The sequence below is a fragment of the Canis aureus genome, chromosome 11, assembly GCF_053574225.1.
Source record: "Canis aureus isolate CA01 chromosome 11, VMU_Caureus_v.1.0, whole genome shotgun sequence".
Classification (NCBI taxonomy): domain Eukaryota; kingdom Metazoa; phylum Chordata; class Mammalia; order Carnivora; family Canidae; genus Canis; species Canis aureus.
The window spans coordinates 46,668,190-46,690,268 of NC_135621.1; the positions used below are offsets into that span (position 1 = coordinate 46,668,190).

General features: G+C 46.7%; 1 protein-coding gene across 8 annotated transcripts in view; it reads left to right on the forward strand.

The window, feature by feature from the left end:
- Positions 1-21,589, forward strand: part of CRACDL (CRACD like) — a 135,056-nt gene extending 113,467 nt beyond the window's left edge. For 7 of the 8 annotated variants that reach the window (XM_077915051.1, XM_077915050.1, XM_077915055.1 and 4 more), the window contains exons 8-10: positions 18,582-18,763; positions 19,759-19,903; positions 20,750-21,589. In XM_077915051.1, the coding sequence (XP_077771177.1) occupies positions 18,582-18,763; positions 19,759-19,903; positions 20,750-20,892 (470 nt within the window). In that variant the 3' untranslated portion in view covers positions 20,893-21,589. The remainder of the gene's footprint in view (positions 1-18,581; positions 18,764-19,758; positions 19,904-20,749) is intronic. The other variant, XM_077915049.1, reaches the window with a different exon arrangement.
- The last annotated feature ends 490 nt before the right edge of the window (positions 21,590-22,079 follow it).

The window sequence follows — 22,079 nt, forward strand, 5'->3', positions numbered from 1 at the left end:
GGGACCTCGGAGTCTGGGGGCTGCCTCGTAGACCAGAGCAGAATGGCAGGGTCGATGCTATCAGATGCCATTAGTGTAAGCAGCCTCTTTGTCTTCCCCAGACACTGGATCTGCTTGTGGTTTAATTCATTCTTATTATTTCTATCATCCTCATTGCTCCCAAAATATAGCCACTGGAGGCAATTAAATTCACATAAAACATACAGATAATAAAAGTTTTAATAACAGTATTATTCAGTTTTCCAGAAAGCCTAATTACTGCTGTTTATTATCTTGTGGTGGCAGGCACTTTACCCAGAGCTCCCGTAGGGGCTGCCACCCCTGTACCTCTTCCAGGGGCACACACCAGGGAGTTAGATTACTGAGGTGTCCCAGATGGGTACACAGTTCTTCTACCTTAGGGACTCAAGCGCTTTGTCCCCAGCTCTCCCGCTTATCCTTCCTCCTCTTGTCTACACTCCGTCTTGTTTTCCTTCTCTGAAGGTATGAAAGACCCTTCAGTGGGGCAGGCAGGGAGGATTCCCCAGTCGATGCAGAGGAGCCCAGCTTTGCAAGTGGGCTGGACCTCACAGGGCCACGTTGGGGTGGTTACTGCGAGCCCAGTACCGTGTTTGCTCACCAATGCATAGGAGACCATTGAGGGGAGGCGAATAGTCCAGGGTTACCAGCCTTGTTCATTTGTGCAGGACCTTACCCATCCTCCTCCTGGTAGGCCACTCCATGTCAGAGCCAAAATGGCAGGTTGGAAAGCACCTTCAGGAGCACAGGATGAGTTAGGCAAAAGAATTAGAGATTCTTAAGTGTGGAAAAATGATAAAATACAGAAAGTATATAGAAAAAAAGACCACTTAGGAGTCCACTTTCTAGATGTTGTCTCTGTTGGCCTTTCCCTCTGGTCATTCTTCTTTCTCTATGGTGTGTGTAATTTAGATTTCATGTTGTTGTGATCCCATGTGGGCTCTTTTGGAGAATAGATGGACAAATTGCCATCATCACCTAGGGGCCTCATTTAGTAATGAGCCTTAGCCTCCAGTCCAACCTCATCATGTCCAGACTGGGCTGGTGATACAGTGGCACACCCAGGTCCCTGAACCTCTTTCTCTAAACTCTAGTACTCATTTGTGCGTTCATTCTTGCAACAACTATTTCATGGATTTCTGCCATTCACCTAGCACTGTGCTGGCCCCAAAAGAGCAGTCAGGAAAAGTGTGAGGACCTCGCCCTCAAGGAGCTTACCGGGCTGAAGAGGCAGGTGGCAGCTGAATGCCACAGGGGAGTATAGATAGATGCCCATCTTGTCTTTGGGTGTCAGAGGTGTTTTCTGGAGGAAAGGAACTCCAAGCCACTGTCACCTACTCTAATGATAGTTATTTTAGGTATATTCAAGTTCATTTGAGTAGGGGGTCTTTTTTGGTATCACGCTAAAAAATATACAGTTCATCATTGAATAGTGTAGGGGTTAAGGGCACTGGCCCCCTGTGCAGTCAAAAAATCCACGTATAATCCCAAAAATGTAACTACTGATAGCCTACTCTTGATCCTTTATCTATAACATGAATAGTTGATTAACATATAATTTGTATATTATGTATATTATATGCTGTATTCTCACTATCAAGTAATCTAGGGGAAAATATTATTAAGAAAATCATAAGAGAAAGTATTTTTACAGTACTATACTGTATTTATCTAAAAAAATTCACATATAAATGGACCCTAGCACTTCACACCTGTGTTGTTCAAAGGTCAACTGTGTTCATAGATCTTGAATTCTTAAAGAAAACCAACTCTGTTCACACATGCCTTGCTTTTTGGCCTATACTCCCCTTCAAAGTCCCTTCCTGGGCTAGGGTGGTCAACACCCTGGGCCTCTGTTTCTCACCTTTCCTGTGATCCTTAAACCGCCTATATTTTCTCATCCTTGGTTGCTTCCCAGTGCACCAGCCTCTCCATTTCTACCTGTCCCCAAGTTCTCTCTTCCTTTGAATCCCTCAGCCACAAGAGCCATCTTTGGGCATCCCTAACTTGACATCTCAACATTCATAACTCAGTTTATCCACACCTCCCCAACCTCAGATCATTTTCCTTCTCAGTTCCCCCATCTATCCAGATAAGCTAGAGATCTCAGAGTCATCAAAAAAGATTTTAATATGGAAAATACTGAAAGGCCTAAAAATTATAGGGGAAGTCACCTTGCAATCCTACTTTTCTAAAATTATGTAAAAAGGGACTTGCAAAAAAAAGGGGGGAGGGACTTGCATTTCTGACCGAAATGGAGTAAACACACACCACCCTATCTCTCCCACTGATAAAATTCAAATGCATGAAGTGAATGTCAGAGAATTTTAAAAGATGGATAAGAGTTGAGGGGCTGGATAGAGACATCAGGACTCTTAAGACTTCCTTGCCCTGCCAACATGGCACCAACAACCCCTGAAGGCCCAAGCTCTGTGACGCTCCAGTCCTGTTCCTCCTGTTCCCCCAACCCTCACCCCAGACACCAGGGCCAGCACCAGAACTTAGGACAAGTCTGTTGGATGGTCCTAGCCCTACTGCATGTGAGCACCAGCAGCTAAGCAGCAGGCCCCTGTATAAAAAAGTCCCTGCAGGGTGGAGCACTTTAGATTTTCTCATCCCTGCACCAGACAAGTGCCAACAGCAAATTGGAACCTCTTGTCCTGGTGACTGGGGCAATAGCATCTTTAGGGCAGAGCTCTTTTAATCTTTCCAGACCTTTTTGGGTGAGCACCAGCAAAAAGCCACCCACTTCCACCCATAGAAGCACTGAGAGTCAGAGCCTTTTACCTCTCCAGACAGCATCCCAGCAGAGATCCAGTAGTGAAGCTACAGCCCCTCCACAGCCGTAACAACAGTGACAGGTGTGCTTGTGGTGATCCCACAGGCTTCTTTCTCTCACCACTCTGCCCTGAGGGGTCCCAGTCACAGTAGCACACAGCAGTACAGAGCTAAACCCTGGTTTTCTAGCCAGAGAACCTTGGGGGTGGAAATCACAGAAAGGAGACACCTGAGGAAGGGTCCTTTACCTATGTGTGTGAAGTCCAGGGCTCATCTCCAAGTTGCACCTGCGTGAGACCAACTAAAATCAGCACAGCAAATCTTTGAGAATTTTAACAGGACTGACTCTCAACATAACACTCAAAATATCTAGGGTATAAACCAAAGTTAATATACAAAAGAATCAGGAGAACCTAAAATATTCTCTAAGAAAAGAAAACAATCAGTAAATGCCAATCTTGAGGTGATCCAAATGTTAAGCATTATTGGACACTTTCTTTATTTTTATTTTTAACAATAGTATTTAAAGAAAAACACAACAAACTCATAATTTTGTGGGTTTTTAAAAAAAACTGCTTACTTTGTGCCCTCTTATGCTTGAACATAAAGCTCTCTGTGAATATTAGTAAGATCCACCATATGAAATTTATTATTAATCATCTATTTTTAGGCACAAAGCTTTGTTGTATTCTGTTTTAGCAGCAGAAACTGGAATCAAAGTTAGCCAAACACTTGAAACAAGTATATGATGTTCTATGAAGTAAGAGTGAGTGCTCTTGAAATTCTCTGCAAAGAAATAGAAGCTATAAAAAAAAAAAATACAGGCATCTTAGTAGAACAGGAAAACATAGTTACAGAAATAAAAGATTCATTAGAAGAACTCAGTAGAAGAGAGATGACAAATGAGTCTGTGAACTTCAAGACAGATGAACAGGAAATATCTAGCCTGAGTACAAAAAGAAAAAAAAAATACCTCAGGGACCATTGGAACAATATTAAAAAGTCTAACATTCATGTCATAAGAGTTCAGAAGGAGAAGAGGAAGATTTGAGCAGGAAAAAAAATCTGAAGGAATAGTGACTGTAAAGTAAATTTCTGAAAAACATGAACTTACAGATCCAAGGAACTCAAGTGAATTACTTTTGCCTTTGTTTAAAAAAAAAAAAAAAAGCTGTATTTGCATGGATTTATTTTCTCTCCTCAACAAATGGTTCTGGAGCATGTGAACATCCATAAGCAAAAATAGGAACCTTGACCTAAGTCTTACATTGTGTACTATGATTAACTCAAAAGTGGGTCAATGAGGTAGATGTAAAGTGAGACAGTAAAACTTTAAGGAACTTCAGGAGAACATCTTTGGAACATAGGACCAAGCAAAAAGTTCTGAGACTTGACATGAAAGCATGATCAATAAGAGGAAAAATGGATGAATTAGACTTCAGCAGCATTAAAAACTTTCACTCCACCAAAGACCCCATTAAGAGGATGAAAAGACAGGCTACAGAATGTGACAAAATATCTGCAAACCATATAGCCAGTAAAGGACTACTATCTAAAATATATAAAGCATTTCCAGAAGCCAATAGTCCAAAGCCGAAAAATACAATTAGAAAATGGACAGAATACATGAACAGATATTTCACCAGCGGGAATATACAGATGGCAAATAATCACATGAAACGATGTTTAACATCATTAGCCATTAGAGAAACACCAATTAAGACTGTGATGAGCTTCATTACATATTAGAGTGGCTGAAATAAAAAAGCTGGTATGTCCACATCCTGGAGAGGATGCAGAGCAACCAGAGCTCTCATACATTGCTAGTGAAAATGCAAAACAGTGTAGTCACTTTGGAAAACAGTTTGGCAGCTTACAGAATTAAAAATATACTAACCTTATGACATAGCATTTCCATGTCTAAATATTTGTGCTAGATAAGTGAAAACTTAGGTTCACACAAAATCCTATACATGAATGTTTATAGCAACATTATTCATAATCACCAAAAACTGGAGACACCCCAAACATCCTTTAATCAGTCATCCAAACAATGGAGTATTATACAGCAGCCAAAAAGAACGCGTGTAACTGTCAGTACACACAATAACATCCTAAATGCATTTGCTAAGTGAAAGGAGCCAGTCTTAAAAGATTACAAAATGTTATTCAATTTACAGGACATCTAAACAGATCAGTATTTGTCAGGGGTTGGCGATAGAGGTAGGATCCCTACAAAGGGGCAGCATGAGAGAATTCTTTGGGGGTGTTGACATTGGTCTGCTATCCTGTTTGTGACTTTTTATAAGAATCTAAGTGTGTTAAAAACTCCTAGAACTCTATAACAAAAAAGGAGAATTTTATTCTATGTCAATTTTAAAATAATCTTTTAAATGGCACCAAAAAGTGACAGTTGCCTCTTCTGCACCCCTCTCTGAACCTCTCAAATCCCACCCACAGGAAGAACCACCACCAGCTCTTTCCCCTGCCCGTTGCAGTCAGAGCTACGTCAATATCAACATACAGTTGGAGGCACGTGAATCTTTTTTTAATCACAAAAATGCTATACGTGTTGGCTCACAATTTGATATTTTTACCCTGCAGTGAGACACGGGCCTCTTTTCTGATCAGAATGAGTCACTCGATCTTCTTCCTTTTAAGGGCTACGTAGTACATGTACCACCATGTTTTATTTAGCCCTTCCCTACTGAAGGGCATTTCCGAATGTGCTGAAGTTTTTTTCCTTTTGCTGCAATAACCATTCTTGTCTGTTTTCTCTCCATGGAGTCACACTAGTGCTTCTTTAGGATAGATTCTTAAAAGCGGGCTTTCTGACTCAAGGGCATGCACAGTTTTAATTTAATAGCTTCAGATTGTCCCTCATCAAGGTGGTACCAGTTTACACCTACCTCTTTGCACAGAATAGAGACTGTTTCTCCACCCTCTCATCAGCACTAGATGTTGTCAGTCTGTCATTTTTTTTTTCAATCTGATGGATGAAAAATGTCCTCCTTGTCAGTGGGTCCTGGCCATCCTAAATGTGGAGTGTCTTTATCCTGCCCTCATGTCAGCGCTTCTGATCTTTAACCCAATGCCCATAGCACCTCCCTGCAACTCTGTCTTCCCAGGTCTGGGTCTAAACATGGAGTTTTCCTCTTTAAAACCTTCAGTGCCTTCCCACTAAATGGAATAAAAGACCCTGGGGAAGGCATTTAAGGCTTTGTAGATTCTGGCCAAAGTCAACATTTCTGCCTTCCTAAGTTCGCCTGCGACTCCTTCACTTCCTCTGACATCTCCAGCCCCACCCCTGCCACCAGCTCCCCATTGCACTCTGCACATGCCCCTGCTTTCCCTCAGCGCACTCCACGTTCCTGCACTCCATCTGGAGCACCCTGAGCACATCCATGGTTTTGTTTTTCTCTGTGGAGTATCCGTGCCTGGGGGTCTCCTGGCCTCCTGTGGGTGGTACCTGCTGCAGTTTGCATGGCACCAAGGGCAAGGCAGGGGGGCTGGGTGGTAAGATTGAAGAGTGTAGGTATGGAGGTTTTACTCCAAGATCCACCTTTTGGGGGTTGTGGTATTCTGAGCCAGTGGTTTTCTTAACCTCTGAGTATTAATTTCCTCTTTTGTAGAACGAGATTATTAGCAATAGTAATACACAGGGCAGCAAAAGCGTTGTAACTACAAAATGTGCCACAGTTTCCAACAGAACAGTCATAATTTCCTAAGGATGTACCAAAATATCCTCATCTGTGTGGCATGGAGCAGTGTATGGGAATGGGATTGTCTCTGTCCTGGTTTAAACCAATGAGGACACTGACATGGGAATATGAAACCTCAGAGAGAATGTGTGTGCAGAATATTGTGGGGAGTCATGGACCACCACCCCAAGAATACATGGGGGTCCTGAGACGGGAGAGGAAGGAGGGGCATTTTGCAAAAACACTTTCTTCTGGGAATGCAGCTACAGTTCTCCGAGGACCCCACTCAATGGGATGGGACCAGGGAGCCCTCCCTTGTCCAGAATCTATAAAGGGGCCTTCTGTGGGGCTTTTTGGAGACCTGGGCACATGTGCCCTGCAGCTGGGAGACCGATGCTGGACTAAGGCCACCAAGGTTGCCACCTAACTCACCTGTGCTCCCAGAGCCCTGCCTGATGGAGAGGGCAAAGGGACACAGCAGGGGCTGGAGGGGAGGGAAGTCATAGCCAGAGAGGTGCAGCTGTAGGGGGGCATCCCTGGGTCTCTTTCAAGTGCCTGCCAGCCCCTGGCTGGACAAAGCTCACAGAGGCAGTGGCAGATGCCAGCCAAAGGAGAGCCCTGCCAGTCCTCCTTCCCACCCCAGCACTCAGACACTGCATTCAGGGGAATAGGAGACTTAATACTGACTCAACCCAAAGCCTGCATCATATCCTGAAGTGACCACAGTGACTGCCAGGACCTGAGGATAACCAGGAAGGTATTGAGAATCCTCTGGTTCCCATCTGGGGCAGGGTCTGGACTGTAGGGGATCAGGGTCATGCTGTGCTTTGCTCTGTCTAAAACCTGGCAGCCCAGCATTCAGGTTCCTACAAAGGTGCAGCCCATTCCCTAGGGTGTGGAGGGGCAGGGCCACCCACCGTCCATCTGCAGCATTCTCCAGGGCAACCATGAACCTCGTGCAGGGACTGAAGCCCCCTGGGCCTTATCCCAGGGCTCAGTACAGTGTGGGGGATGTGGACTCAGAGAGGGAAGAAGCAACATTTTCGTGACAAAAGTAGGCTAGTGTCCTGGGCAGAGGGTTCGGAGAGCCTGAGCGGTGAGGTCAGAGTTGAGGACTGTGTGGGCACCTGCGGGGCAGCCCTGGGAGTGGACGGGCAGATACAAGGCAGGGGGCACCAGATCCTGGAGCAGGGGCATCAGCCGGTCCAGGAATTGGACCACCTGGTTGGTCAGGCACTCTGTCAGCCAGAAGGCATCGTGGGCTCAGGCTCCTGCAAGCTGGTAGCTTGGAGCAGCATTGAGATCATTAGCTCCCAGTGCTGGGCTCAGGTTGATGGGTGCAGGGTGAGCCCAGACAATGGGAGTGTTAAAGCTCTGCAGGTGATTCTAATGTGAGGCCAGCGTTGAAATGCCAATGCTAGGGCAGCATTTTCTCAGACTTACAAGTGTTTGTGAATCTCATGTAAATGGAGATTCTGATTCTGATGACAGTACTGCTGGCCTACAGACCAACATTTGAGTAGCAAGGATCCAAATCTGTGTAAACTAACCAACATGGAACCATTAGCCTCATGTGACTATTTTGTTTTGTTTTGTTTTGTTTTGTTTTGTTTTGTTTTGTTTTGTTTTAAATAAACTCTCCCCACAACGTGGGGCTCGATCTCAGGACCCCAAGATCAGTCGCATGCTTTACCCACTTGAGCCAGCCAGGTGCCCCATGTGTGGCTGTTTAAATGTAAACTTAAACGAATTAAAATTAAATTTGAAAAATCAGTTCCTCAGTCACACTGGCCACATCTCAAGGACTCAGCACTCCCATATCTTATGACTAGCTGGCAGCCCAAAGGTCATTTCCACCACTGGAGAAAGGTCTGTTAAATGGCACTGTTTTGGGGCAAGTAGCATCTTCCTGACACCCTATAAGGTTGTGCTTGTCCTGTAATACTTTCACCTGTCTGTATGTCTGTCTCCCTCACTACATCAGCTTCCCAAAGTCAGGGTCTGTGGTGGATTTACCCACCACTTATACACACTCAGTATGCAGGTAAATAATGACAATAAGAGTTACTGTATATTAGGCACTCACTAAGTGTCAAGAATCATATTGAATGCTTTACATTTTAATTTCTGACAATAATCCTATTTTATAAATGGGAATGGTGGAATGTAGTCAAAGAACTTGCCAAAAGGAACATAGCAGGTGAACTGTAGAGGGGAATTTGGTGCCACGTAGACCACCTCTGCAGCCATGTGCCCTTTGCTATTACTCTACACTGTGGTGGTTCTCACCTGGGGGCGGCTCTGTCCCCCAGAAAACTTTTCGCAGTATCTGGACACATACTTGATTGTTACACTGTGGTGGGAGGGAGACACTACCAGCACCTAGTGGGTAGAGGTTAAACATATCTTGGTGCACAGGACAGCCCCCAACAACAAATAATCATCCAGCCCCAAGTCTCAATAGTGCCAAGGCCGAGAACTGTTGTTTACCACTCAACAAATAAGTTATAATGGGGAGAGAATGGTGTATGGGAAAGTTGTGGGATCATACTCCTTAATATGAGATGGTCTGCGAGGTAGTGAATGAAGAGTAAAGAAAAAGCCTGTGTTCAGATTCCATCTTTGTTACATATGGGCTATACGATCCTGAACAAGTCCTTTGATCCATGTGATTCTCTGTTCATGTCTCTAAAATGGGGATTGGAAAGATTTTTACATTACAAGGAAGCTCATGAGGGTCATTAGGAAGACGATATGGCTATGGAAATCAAGACTGAACACACCTTTGCTGTGAACATTTCTTGGGTGGGGAGGAATTTCTCTGCCTGTCCAGGGGAAGTGAGAGATGATAGAGGAAGAGGAATCTAAGCCCTGTGGGTGAGGGCCCGTCTGATTACTTTGGACTTTGAGTGCAGCTTGTGTATCACAGCTCTATGTCCTTGAGCCTGTCTCTGGCTTCCTGGGTGTCCACTTTGAGATGAGGGGATTGGGCTGGACACTTTGGGGATGTCTGCCTGCCTTACCATGCAGAGAGCTGGGCAGCTGCACCTAAAGTTAAGAAAAGAGCCATGCAAAGCATGTGACACCTGGGATACCCCCCAGTAAATGTGCCCGCATGGGCCCAGGTTCCCAACCCTACATATCCCAATCCAGATATGATTCGTGCATTGATTTTTGTTTATAAATGCTTTTTCATGGATTTTTCCCTCTGAGCAACAAGAGCCCAGTTATAGCTGGTGCTATAACAACAACAAGAAAAAAAAAAAAAAAAAAGCAGACCCCAGGCCTCCCCCTGGGGAAGAGACTCACATAAATTCCCACTGTGGTGGCCTGCATAAACTCCTGCCCTTGGACAAGGACTGACCACTGCCCCCTGAGGAATATGCTGTGTTATCAGACCCTCATAAATGCTGACATTGGGAAACCTCCTGATTTCATCTGCCCTTTCACCAGGACTGAAGCACTTATAAAACCATGATGCCCTGAGAGTCACCAGTGTTGTCTGACCAAGTGTGCCCTATGTGGGGTGAGCAAGCGTGACATGCTCCACAGAGACTGTCCATGACACCAGGAAAAAAGGGCACAGTCATGGACTCTCACCTCTTAGGATATAAACAAGCTACCAGAACTATTTAAAATAACAGTGGCATTTTTTCCCTGTCACGTGGGTTTGAAGATTGTGAGAGAGGAAATCTGTAGGTCTGAAGGTGGGTTTTAGGAGCTGGGGTGCAGAGGAGACCCTGGCAGTGCCTCCTGACCTTGGAGTCTGGACAAGCCGTAAGGACAGTGTGGCCCTGGTGGTCAGGAAATAGGCTCTCAGACACAGCTGTTACCTTCTTGAGAGTTCCATTTTGCCATGAGGCTATGAAGTGAGTGTTGAGAGAGATATGTCTCTGCCCCCGCTGATCTGTGGGGTCTTGCTTAAGAGAGGAGATGGAGGAGGAAGGATTCAGGATAAGACTTCAGAGGATGGAGAGAAGCAGGAGGTTGGCTGGCTGAGGGCGTAGCAGGAGGAAAGGCAAGTGGTCCAAGGACCTCATGGTGCTTTTGAGAGCTGAGGGGACGTGAAGAGGATGGGAAGGTTCTGCTGATGGAGAGCCCTCACCCCCTCCTACAGTAGCCTTGCCTGACTGCAGTGTGGAAACAGCTTCATGGAGCAAACTTGCCTCATTTCTGTATCCAAGTGGAGAGCTGGGCTCTTCTTCCTCCTTGCTACCTGAGCACCAGGTTAGTCCTGATTATCTTAGAGTAGTTTTCATGGGTGGTTTGTTTTGTTTTGTTTGCTTTTTACTGAAGAATGATAAACATGCAAAGAAATACACAGATCTTATGTGTGCAGTTCAATGAATTTTCACACACCAAACACATCAGACAAGAAACAGAGTAAGACCAATACCCCCAAGGGCCCCGGTGCTCCCTGCCAGCGGGCTCTGGAACTCATTCCTGGACTGAGGACCATATGTTAACTGTCGAAGGATTCCTAGGTTCCGGATTGCTCTTTCAGGAGAGCCTGTGTGCAGTGCCCTGGAGAGAGGTGTTGGATTAGACTCAGCACTTGCCTCCAGGCCTGCTGCCTCGTGGGCACTCATCAGGTACAGGTGATTCTCATTATTTAGAGTAGTTATGCTCCATAAAGTTGCTGTGGATACTGCATTATTGAATACCGAACTATTGCTCCTAGAAGAAATAGAGTAGAAATCATAGTAGTGAGCCTCTGATTACATTTTGTCAGCTGATCAGCACATGACCTTGTTTTCTGTGTGTTTCTGTTTAAAGACACCATATTATATGTATTGCTGATTAATTGACATCCAGCTCCCAGCCAACAAAACTGAAACTCACACCTGAATGAAGTTCATCTGACAAACGTACTTTCTCCATGAGGCTCCTCAGTCTTCTTGTGCTCAGGAATGCTGGACAGCACTTTAACGTTAGTAGATGGTGGGGGGTATTTTAGACAGTAAAATCACCAAAAAAGAAAAAAACCCACAAAAATGCAAAAATATGTAGCACTAAGTTTACCACGAAAAGGACATCTGTTTACAATATGAAAGCAGAAACAGGAAAAGAAACACAGGGAGTCCCCTTGTTTGACATCAGCTAGGACCAGGCTCGACCAGAGACTCAAATGTCTCACTGCTCTGCACATGTGTGCAGAGGACCACGAGGGGTCACAAGAACCGGTTTGGGCATTACAAAGACATTTTAGTGAGTAGACGAATTCACAAATACGGAATCCGCGAACAGTGAGGACTGGCTGCTTGGCTGACTGAGGAAAGGAAGGAACGGCAACCAGTTTAATTTGGAGGTAGGAGTAGACCACAGCCCCATCACACGTCATTCAGGAAGGGAGCTTGCTCTGTGAAAAGCCCTGACTCCCCACACGGTCAGCACAGTTTTGAGACAAATGCTCTCATGAGAATTAAAAGCCCAAGTTCGACTGTGAGCTGGCCCAGCCTGGCTCATGGACAGAAGTGGTGAGGCGCCCCTGCAGACTTGGCCAGCATGTATTGATCAGGGACTGTCTGCAGAAGCTGAGACTGACAATCGATGGAAAAATGCTTTAAAAGAAAAAAAAAAAAAAAAAAAACAAGCCCTTGCCTCTCATACAGGAAGCCTGGCGTAAACCCTCAGCATAGGTGAGGCCCCACATGGCCCCAGAGTCCAGGATCCCACGCCCACGCCAGCAGTCCCCTCTGTGTGTGTTTACACACCTCGTCGCCCCCATGTAAACCGGGGTGGTGGCAGAGGACCTGGGGGAGAGCAGACATGGAGGCTGTTTGCTCTGTTATTGGAGCACCTAGGCGCTGTTCTGGCTTCAGCTAGTTGTGACAGATGTTAATGATGCATGCACTTTAGATCAGAACTCTTAGAGCGTAAACTCAGGCCTCTCCTTCCGCAAAGAATGTTTTTGCAAAGCTGGGAATGAGCCGTTGATACGTATTTTTAAGATGACAGCATAACGGAAAAAGATTCGAAGGAGCATGCCAAAGCGTTAGCACAGCTCTCCTGGGTTATTGATTTATGGGAAACTTTCCTCTCCTTGTGTATACTTTTACCTGCTTTCTGAATTTGTACCATGTGCATGTGTACTTTGGTAAATAAGGAAGACATTTTGTGAAAGGATTCTTAAAAATTGCAGCTTCAACAAATGGCAGCATACACTAAACTTTCTAGAGGCCGAAGAACCCCACCATCCTGCTCTGTGTTAGCTTAGGGTAGAGATTGCTTTCTTTTTCTCAGCCAAAGGGCAGGAAACCCTGGCAGTTCACATTGTACAGCCCATTGCCTCTCACTCAGAAGACCGTCTTCAGGACAGCTCCCAGCTTCCAGACTCACAGCTGTGCCCTGCCTGTCACATGGGGTGTAGACCACTGCTGGAGTCCCAGCCTCATCCCCTCAGTGGGTCATTACAGAAGGCTTTCTGAATGGAAGAAAACCATACCCAAGGCTGAATTATAATAGGCTCCAAAAAGAAAAAAAAAAATCACTGACCAGTAAGTCAAAATGAGGTGATAAGCGTCCTCTGCCTCACAAAGGGCCAGTTGGATATCTCTAGAAGTGGTTTAACATTGAGGATTTTGTGAATGGTTCATTTTAAGTCTTCCTGTATACAAATAGCTTGGTTAAAATGCCAAACATAGGTCCAAAAACTGTATGGTTTTCCTCCCCACTGTATTTAGAGTTGGGGAGAGGGAGGTATTTTCAATATACAGTAGGCTCCTGGGAAGATGGATGAAAACTGAGCTGCCGTCTTGGGCAGTGTGTAGCTGCATCAGAGCCTTCCTGCCTGGCAGCCAGCTGTCCACTATGCATAAGATCTACCAGGAGGAACAAATCGCTTGCTATTCTAGAGAGTGTGGCTTCGGAGGGCGCATTACTTGGGCCAGCCTCCTCCATGACACAGACTGCATGGCTTTGTTCAGACCTCGCTGGCCCTTCCAACCCTCCCCAGCCCATGAGGAACATAGCAGACACAGAGATGACCAGGAAAGGGCACCTGCCCTTACGGTGTGGCTCATAGGAAGACAAGGACACGCCCAGCAACAAGATGTAGTCTGCTCAAACCCTCATGGACTATGTCCACGGGAACCAAGAGTCAGCCTGGCCGCCTGGCTCAGCAAAAGGCTGGGGGACAACCCAGTGCTTGATTTGTTGTTTAATCTAGTTTGGGTTGGGTTGGTTTTTATCACAGGAGAGAACACTGGCAAATGGCTTACTGGCCTCCCTAATGTCCTGGCTAGGATTTGACCAAAGTCTGCATCTCTCCTCAAGTGGGAATAACAACAGAATACCAGCAGCACCCGTTGCGGGGGCAGCTCACACTCTTTAGCTCACGTGGTGCCAGGCACTGTGCTAAGTGCTTCCCGTGGGTTATCCCATTATATCTTCACAGTCATGTAGGAGGTGTAGATAGTGGATGATCTTGTTCAATTTTCAGTCGCATTAGGAGAGGTTCACACTGCTCCTTTCCTCATTTTACACTGAAACTGAGTCACAGAGAGGTTCTGGAATTTGCCCAAAAGCGCCTTGCTAGCCCAAGGCCTTATTCCTAGCCCTGAAGGCCCCAGGGCCACATCAGTAGCTGCTCTGTTTCCTGGCCCCAGGGAGGAAGCAGCCCTCATTACCACAGCCTATTGAACCAACCTCAAGAACAAGAGCTCTTGGAAATGAATGCTTGAACAATAAATATACTTTTCAAACTCAACCTTTGAGGTGGGAGAGCATGTTAAGAAAAAGGAAGGAATCTGGAGAAAAGCTAAATGTATAGCCTCCCTCTTGGACAAAACCATAGCCTCAAAGTAACAAAAAAAAAATTATTTTCCCCAATCAAATGTTACCCTTGTGTGAAATCAATTAGGGCCAGCTTTGTGGCTGTCACAGCTTCCTGCATCTAGAGCATTCCATCTTCCGGAAATTTTACTCAACGTATGCTGTATAACAGATCAAGTTTGCTGCCTTTCTTTCCAGGGGAGATGTGTTTGGCACAGTCTGTCTCTTTCAGACTCTCAGTAAAGGAGATCATACAGATACAGACATGAATTGGTGGTTTCCTGTGCGTGAGAAATGTTCCTGGGCTGTTCATTGCAAACCCAGGCACAAACCCGACAGCTTGAAAAACCTGTTGTCATTTGGGGAGGAGAAATTGAGATGTCAGAGCCCTTTAGCCAAATCCCCAGAAGACTAAGGTTGTCCGTGCGTTGAGGCAGAAAGAAGTAAACACAGGAATGTTTTCAGCTCCTTTTATTTAATCTGCTGCCACATCTATATTATCCTGGGATTAATGACATTTTGAACATGTTTAATCTCAGAAGCTATTTACGGTTGAACCTTGACCCTGCATATTTATGCTCTAGAGTTTCACACAGGAAGGTCTTTGGCGTCTGAAACCTGCCTTGTCCTGCACGATATCTGTGTCTTCATTCCCTTCTACACCCTTCCCTTGCGAGTATGGCGCACATACCCCCACAACCCTTGCCCCTGCTGCGGTGCCAGGTGCAGGAAAAATGGGGGCACAGACCAGAGTGGCCACCTGGGCCTTCTGCCCCTGAGCAGCACAGATTCTCCAGCTGCTGTGCCTGGGCCCACCTGGAACAGGCACTTATCTGTGGGGGTACGTGAGGCTCCAGGTGGAATCTCAAGCTCCTCTGAACCCTGATAGGATGCTTAGTGGATTTCTCTCTGCTTCCTGTGTCTGGAATCTCACCCACCACTCCTGAGTCTGGCCCTGGACCATCCTGTGAAAAGGTCTAGAAGCTGGCAGGGTCCTTGTGGTCCACTTGTCTTCCTGACAAGGAAGAGGGTGGGCAAGGAGAGAGCACAGAATACAAGGAAAGGCCACCTCTCAGGGAAAAGGAGGAGGAACCAAGAAAGAGAAGTGGTTGGTGAAAGATCCTGGTCAAATGCCTGGCCCAGGTTTGGTGACGCTGCCATTATAGGTTGTTTAATCCCACTCTGGCATAGCCTGGCGCAGGTGCAGCACTTGCTCACTCCCCTGGACCTGCCCACGAACCTCTGACACGTGTGTGCACACTTACAGAGTACGGCCTGAAGCATTGCTACCCACTGACAGGCAAAGCAGAGGTCAGTGCCCCTTCTCTGCTTGGGATGAATTCTGCCAGCAGACTCGCAGTGTAAGGAAAGAAAAACCACCTCTTGCAGTTCCCATGAGCACACTGGACAAGAGAATAGGATTTGAGCCTGGCCCAGGAGGCCCCCCAGCCCCAGTCTGCCCACAGTTCCCAGGAATGCTGCAGAGCCCCTGTTCTACATAACTTTTTCCAGTGATTTTTTTTTTTAATACTCTCTTTGGCCCAGTTAGCGTCTAGGAATTCATCAGAGCTGCCTTATACCCTTTTGGTGAGAATGACACATGTGCCAGTGGCCCCACGCAGACCCAAGGGGCTGGAAAGCCAGCCAGAGCACTCAGAGGTGCCAGGCCACCTTGGCATTTCACAGCTGCCACTCAGCCTCCAGCTTAATACTCCCAAGTGGAATCTTTCTCTCTGTGCACACTTCTTGACAGAATTATTCAGAATATCTTGTTGACTCAGGTAATGAGTTTAAACCCATAGTGAACTCCCTCCCTCCAGTCTGCCTGTGTTGTGTCAAAGGCTCCCAACCAGCACAAGCGGGGCAGAGCTAGGAGGACGGCACTACTGGACATCCCACTCGGGCCAGGAGAGAGCAGAGGGCACGACTGTCACTGAGTATAAGGAAAGGATCAAAGGAGAAGTGGGAAGAAACCTTTTTAGGAAAAAAGTTGAAGTCCAGAAAGACCATGAGGACTCCCTGCAGAGTCAATTCCTCCCTGGAATGAGGGATTGAGGTTAAGGGATCAGAAATGAAGACTTTTATAAAACACGCAACCAGCTTCTGTGTGCCTGACAATCACTGGGTTCTCTGGACAAGAGATAAAATGCAAAAGAGCATCGTAAATGAGCTAATATTAGAACACTACTTGGTGCGTGGTCCGTGGAATGCGTCTGTTAAATAAATAAGAAGTTTTAATGACCAAAAGCATCTATCAGTGAGGTAGACAGTGAACCAGCAGATACATTTAGCACCAAGCAGTGGGGCACATCTCTTAAGAGAGTCACAGAAGGATTAGGAGAGGGAGAGCATGTTGAGCTGGGCTGACCAGAGCAGGCTTCATGGAGGAGGCAGCAGCTGGGCAGAACATTTGTGGGCAAGCAAGGATGATTCTGGAACAGGGTGTCCAATCCCTCATGACCTCCTGGACTGTGGCCACAGCCTCCCTCCTCACCTCCTCACTAGCCTTCCCCATCTGACTTCCTCTCCACACAGCCTCCAGAGTGTGCCCTTGGTTGAAACCCCATGCTCCCCATTATGGACAGAAAAATGGCCAAGAAGACCCTTCTCAGTCGGCCCCTGCTTGATCCTTCAGCCCCTCTCAGCCAGCCTGCCCACAGCTGCCCCTTCCACCTGGAGGCCTTTCCTTGCCCCTCTGCTCTGCCTGGAAGGTCCCTTCTCCAGGTCCCAACCCAGATAGCACCTGCCCTGCCACGTACCAGTCAGTGTGAGGCCCTGTATCCACCCAGCACTTTGTAAACTGTAGCATCTTCCAGTTTCCACCAGAGTTGCTTATTTGTATTTCGTCTCCCCCAACAGACTTTGAGATTTTGAAAGAACAAACAACTGGTTGTTTATTTTTCCACCTTAGCATTTCACACAGTCCTTGCGCATTGCAAGCACTGAAGAGTGGGCGGGTGGGCAGGAAGGATGGAAGGAGGGAGGGAGGCTGGAGGAGCAGGAGAGCAGAAACATTGAGCTGTGGCTAATAGAAAGTAGTCTGAGCAGATCTGAGTGTTGAAATCAAACAGAATTGGGAACACTTTAGGGAAGAAGAGATGAGGTTAAGGGTCAGGAACGAGGAGATTCCCAGGTTTAGGAGCAAGAGTCCGACGAGGACCTGGAGAGGGAACACCCACGGAGGAGAGGCCTCCCAAGCGTGGTTCTGCAGCCCCATCAGTGCTGGGGGGGGGGGGGGGAGGGTAGAGCAGGTTGGAACGGGGAGACCTCAGGATTTATGGCTCAGCAGTCAGGTGGCTGGAGGGAGCAATGTTCCTGCTGTAGCCCGGTCAGGAGTTAGCTGAAGAGACACAGGCAGAGGCCACTGGAGTGGAGGGTGGACCAGAACAGGGGCCGGTGAGGCTCAGGGGAGAGTTCTTTTTGAGCTGTGCGAGAGCCAAGCACTTTGCAGAGCAGCAGGGAAGAAGTCGGAGGCCAGGGAGAGCCCGAAGCGGCAGAAGGGGTCAAGGGATGAATGGAAGAGGTAGAGCTGGGGTCCCCCCACCAGGGACCAGCAGGCAGCCGCCAGGAGAGCGGGAGCCATTTCCAGCTGCCCTCCCAGGGAGAGGTCAGTGTGTGAAGCCAGAGGCCCTTCCCAACTCTGACATGAGACTGAAGCTTGCAGAGCCGTGGCTCCTGTCCCCTGCCCCTCCTTGGTGCCCCTGGGGATGGAGAGAAAAAGACTAGATGCAGAAACAGGAACAGAGTAATACCCTATCACAGCAGGGGGGGGGGCATTGTCAGGCCATGCAGAACGACACTGACTCATCCCAGACGTCTCATGTGTTGCTATGACAGGGATCCTGCCTTCACCTTGCTGACAGGGGCACTGTGTAGAAGGGGTAGCGGGGTGGGGGTGGGGGCAGGTGCCAGGCCTCTGGGGATCCGCTTCCGTCTTTGTTCTGTGTGGTGGCAGAGGCAGGCTGGTGGGGAACCTTCGGATTCAGGGGGCTTCTGATACACCTGTGAAAGTATTCTGTGGGAGGAAGATGGCTTTAAAATGCATATATAGATAGGAACAGCTGCATTTAAGATTTTGTGGCTCAGACTAGAGGAGCATCATCTCTTTGATGCACCTTGAAATGAGAAAACAAAACCAAGTCCCTTAAAGAAAAGTAATCGTCTTGGCCAGAAGGGCTCCCAGACCCTCTTTCCTCCTCCCTCACCCACCCGGGCCCCCTGCCCCTCTGTGTGGGTGTGTGTGGGAGAAGCCAAAGCTGAGACCGGACAGGGGCTGGGATGTTTTGCGTAACCTTGTGTCTTCACCCACAGAGAAGGGGCCGCCTCCTGCCGCCGAGGGCCAGCCTGCTCCACCCTGGATCACCATCGCTCGGCAGAAGCGACGAGGGACCTCGGACCAGCCCCCAAACCAGGACGACAAGGCCGACAAGGCCGGGGCCCGCACGGGGAAGGCTGAAATAGGAAAGCCCTCCAAGGCGCCCGAGAGAGCCCAGGTGCTTAGAGCAAACGCTTTCTGTCTCTAGCTACGGGAGGGACCGGCCCGAGAGCCGGGGCTGCGTGGTGGTGGCAGGGGCCCTGGCCTGTGATGCCTGCTGGCGGCCGCCCTCTGCGTGCGCCGGGCTGATGGAAGCCGGAGATCGCTTAGGCAGCGGAGGCAGCCCTCTGCTCCCTGCCTCCTGGGCAACACAGCTCAGCATCTGGAGAAATGGAACGGGGCTAAAATAACTTCTCAGCGAGAAGCCTGGTGACCATGTCAGCAGCTCCATCTCGGCTCATTGCGCGCTGATGGACGAGCCCTGCTTTGCTGCTCTGCTGACTGCCTGCGGGGTCTTATTCCTCACCTGGGGCTGTAGGGCTGGAAGCCGGGTTTCTGCTTTGCACTCCGGACTGAAACAGCATTCTCAAGTCCAAGCAACGATGCTGAGAAGCAGGATGAGACCCACAGCTTTCGTATTCCCCCTGCTAGCCTCCGTGATAAACCTGTGAATGTGTTCCAGCTGTGTGAGGGAATGAGCCTGAGCCTGCTTTCTGTCGTTTGAACCCAAACCTCCATCGTGCCTACCCTTGAAAACCTTCATGAAGGCTAGGGGAACGTATAAAGCAAATATTAACTAGCTGTTTTGGTGTGGGGCATTCATGTTCATACCAGGTGTCATAAAAAAATCTCAAAACTATTTCTAAATACAATTCACTTTGACTTTGAAATGAGACCCCTGCCATCCAACAGGTGGGGCGAAGGCCAAGGATGGGGACAGCGCAGAAGCTATGATGCCTGTGTAAGCTTAATAGCAGGCCCCACATTGGCGTGAGTCTGGCATTCGAAAGGCTCCTCTCAGCAAGGGCCCACGTCACAGTTCTGCCAAAAAAGTACCAGTGGCATGACTCATCTTGGCAGAGAAATGTTGTAGCCTGTTGCCTTTGGTTATGTTTGCCCCCTCTCGGAATCTCAGGTGACCGAACAGCATGTGTCTCTCTTCTGTCTTATTAGGAGCCCATGAAACAAGCTGACTTTGTCCGCAGCAAGTCTTTCCTGGTGGCTCCAGCCAAGCCCACTGTGGACCGGAGGCAAGGGACAAAGCTCTGCCTCCAGGAGGGGCTGCAACGAGGAATCTCATTGTCCCACCAGAACTTGGGTATGAAACCTGCAAGCAGCACCAAACACTTTAGAATACGTTTCTGGGATTGGTTCTGCTTTTTTTTTTTTTGGTCTTGTTTTCTTTTTCCGAATGACTTTGCCACATTGACGTTTTTAAACAGCTTTTACTGACATGACATTTATGTGCCATAAGACTCACCTGTTTTAAGTGTACAATTCAGCAACTATATATTGACAATGAGAATATATTTACTGACTTGTACAACCGTCACAATCCAATTTTAGAATACTTCCTCACCCTAAAAAGAAACCTCATGCCCATTTACAGTCATTCACTGTTCCCCAGCCCAGGTCTAGGCAACCACTAATCTACTTTCTGTCTCCCTATACTTGCCTTTTGGGGACATTTCTCATAAATGGAATCATAAAATAAAATGTATCTGGCTTCTTTCACCAAGCATAATGTTTTCAAGATTCGTCTCTGTTGTCACGTGTATCAGTATTTTTAAATATACTTTTCATTGTGGTAAAATACATACAACTAAATTTATCATCCTAGCCACTCTTAAGTGTACAGTTTGGCAGTGTGAAGAATATTCACACAGTTGTGCAAACCGATCTCCAGAGTTCTTGGCAGTTTTATTCTGAAAGTTTCTCTCACCTCACTGCATTCCTGGAACCATTTGGGGTCTGCTGTTCTTAAGGCTTTTTTATTACATAAATTATTCTATGCCTAAATCTTCTTTACATGTTTATGCATTAACGAATTTTATGTTTGAGACCACAGTTGAGACCTTGACATATATTTTAAAGAAACACAAGAGGCTTAAGTGGGAATCTAAACTCATTTCTCATGTTTCTGTTTGTTTTGTCTTCTTTCCAGCAGCTCAGTCTGCAGTGATGACGGAGAAAGAATTGCATCAGCTGAAGAGAGCCAGTTATGCCAGCACAGATCAGCCATCCTGGATGGAACTTGCCAGAAAGAAATCTCAAGCTTGGAGTGACATGCCCCAAATTATAAAATAGGCTGACAGCCTGCTGCTACAGAATGTCCACTACCTTGACGGGTCACTTTAGTCAAAAACTGCCAGTAAATCAAGACAAACAAACTGTGAAGCTGAAGAGTGATTTTATCATCAAGTTATGGGAGAGCAAGCTTGGGGAAGAGGAAGGAACCAGGCCAACAAAGACAGACACACAGCCGCAACCCTGGGCCAGAGGTGCCCTAAAACAAGAACACCATTGAAAAGGGCCAGGAACAAGGTCCTGTGCCCAAAGGTATGAATGTGAGTCTTTGAGAATTGCCTTGATAAAGAGGGCTTGGACAGGAAGAGAGTAGAAGCAAAGAAGCGAACTATGAATGCCTAAGTCAGAAGCGCCTGCAAGGTCAGAGGAGACCGAAGTCTTCTAGGAGGACATGTCTCTATGCTTCCACTTGAGATCAACCTGTGTCTCTGGTTCTTGTCTTGCCTGTGGACCCCGTCTTCTCCTTTCATGTTTACTATTAGGCATGACATTTTTGGTAAAACAGGGATGCCGTTTCCAAGAGCAGCTATAAAACAGTTTTCCTGAAGATAGTCACTCTCAGGAGTGGAAGGAACATAGCCAGGTTCAGCAATTCACAGACTGTTTCCAAAAATAATTTTTAAACTTTTCCACAAGGCATCTGTGTCCTTAACCATTGCACAATGCATTGCCTGTTCAATAAAAGGTTTCAAACATGCTTCTGTCATATGTGTAAATGTTTTCTACTGATGCTTGGAGAATGTCCTCCAGCAATGAGTGAAATGCCATATATAGAGTTTCATTGTGTACATATATATACCATTCAGAATCCCAGTTGGGTTGATTTGGGGTTTTTTGAGATTCTTTTTTCCAATAAAATTTCAGTGTTTATTTTTGGAAATCAGAAGATAATGTAGGTTCTTCTCTGTTTTTATCTATTTGGTGCAGTATCTTAAAAATACAAAATTTCTAAAAGTTATAATACTTTAGCATCTGATTAATCCAACCTGTGCATTTCTGTTGAAAATTAGGTTATCAGTGGATTAGCCAGGATGACCCATGAACATAGAATGTGGAGAAGTCAGCAGAGGAAGAGCATATATTTAGGATCTCAAAATTTGTGTCTCAAAAAAGACACAAAACTGTGTCTCAGTTATATAATACCTCTATTTTTAAAAACATTTCCAATTTGTTTTTTTTTTCCAATT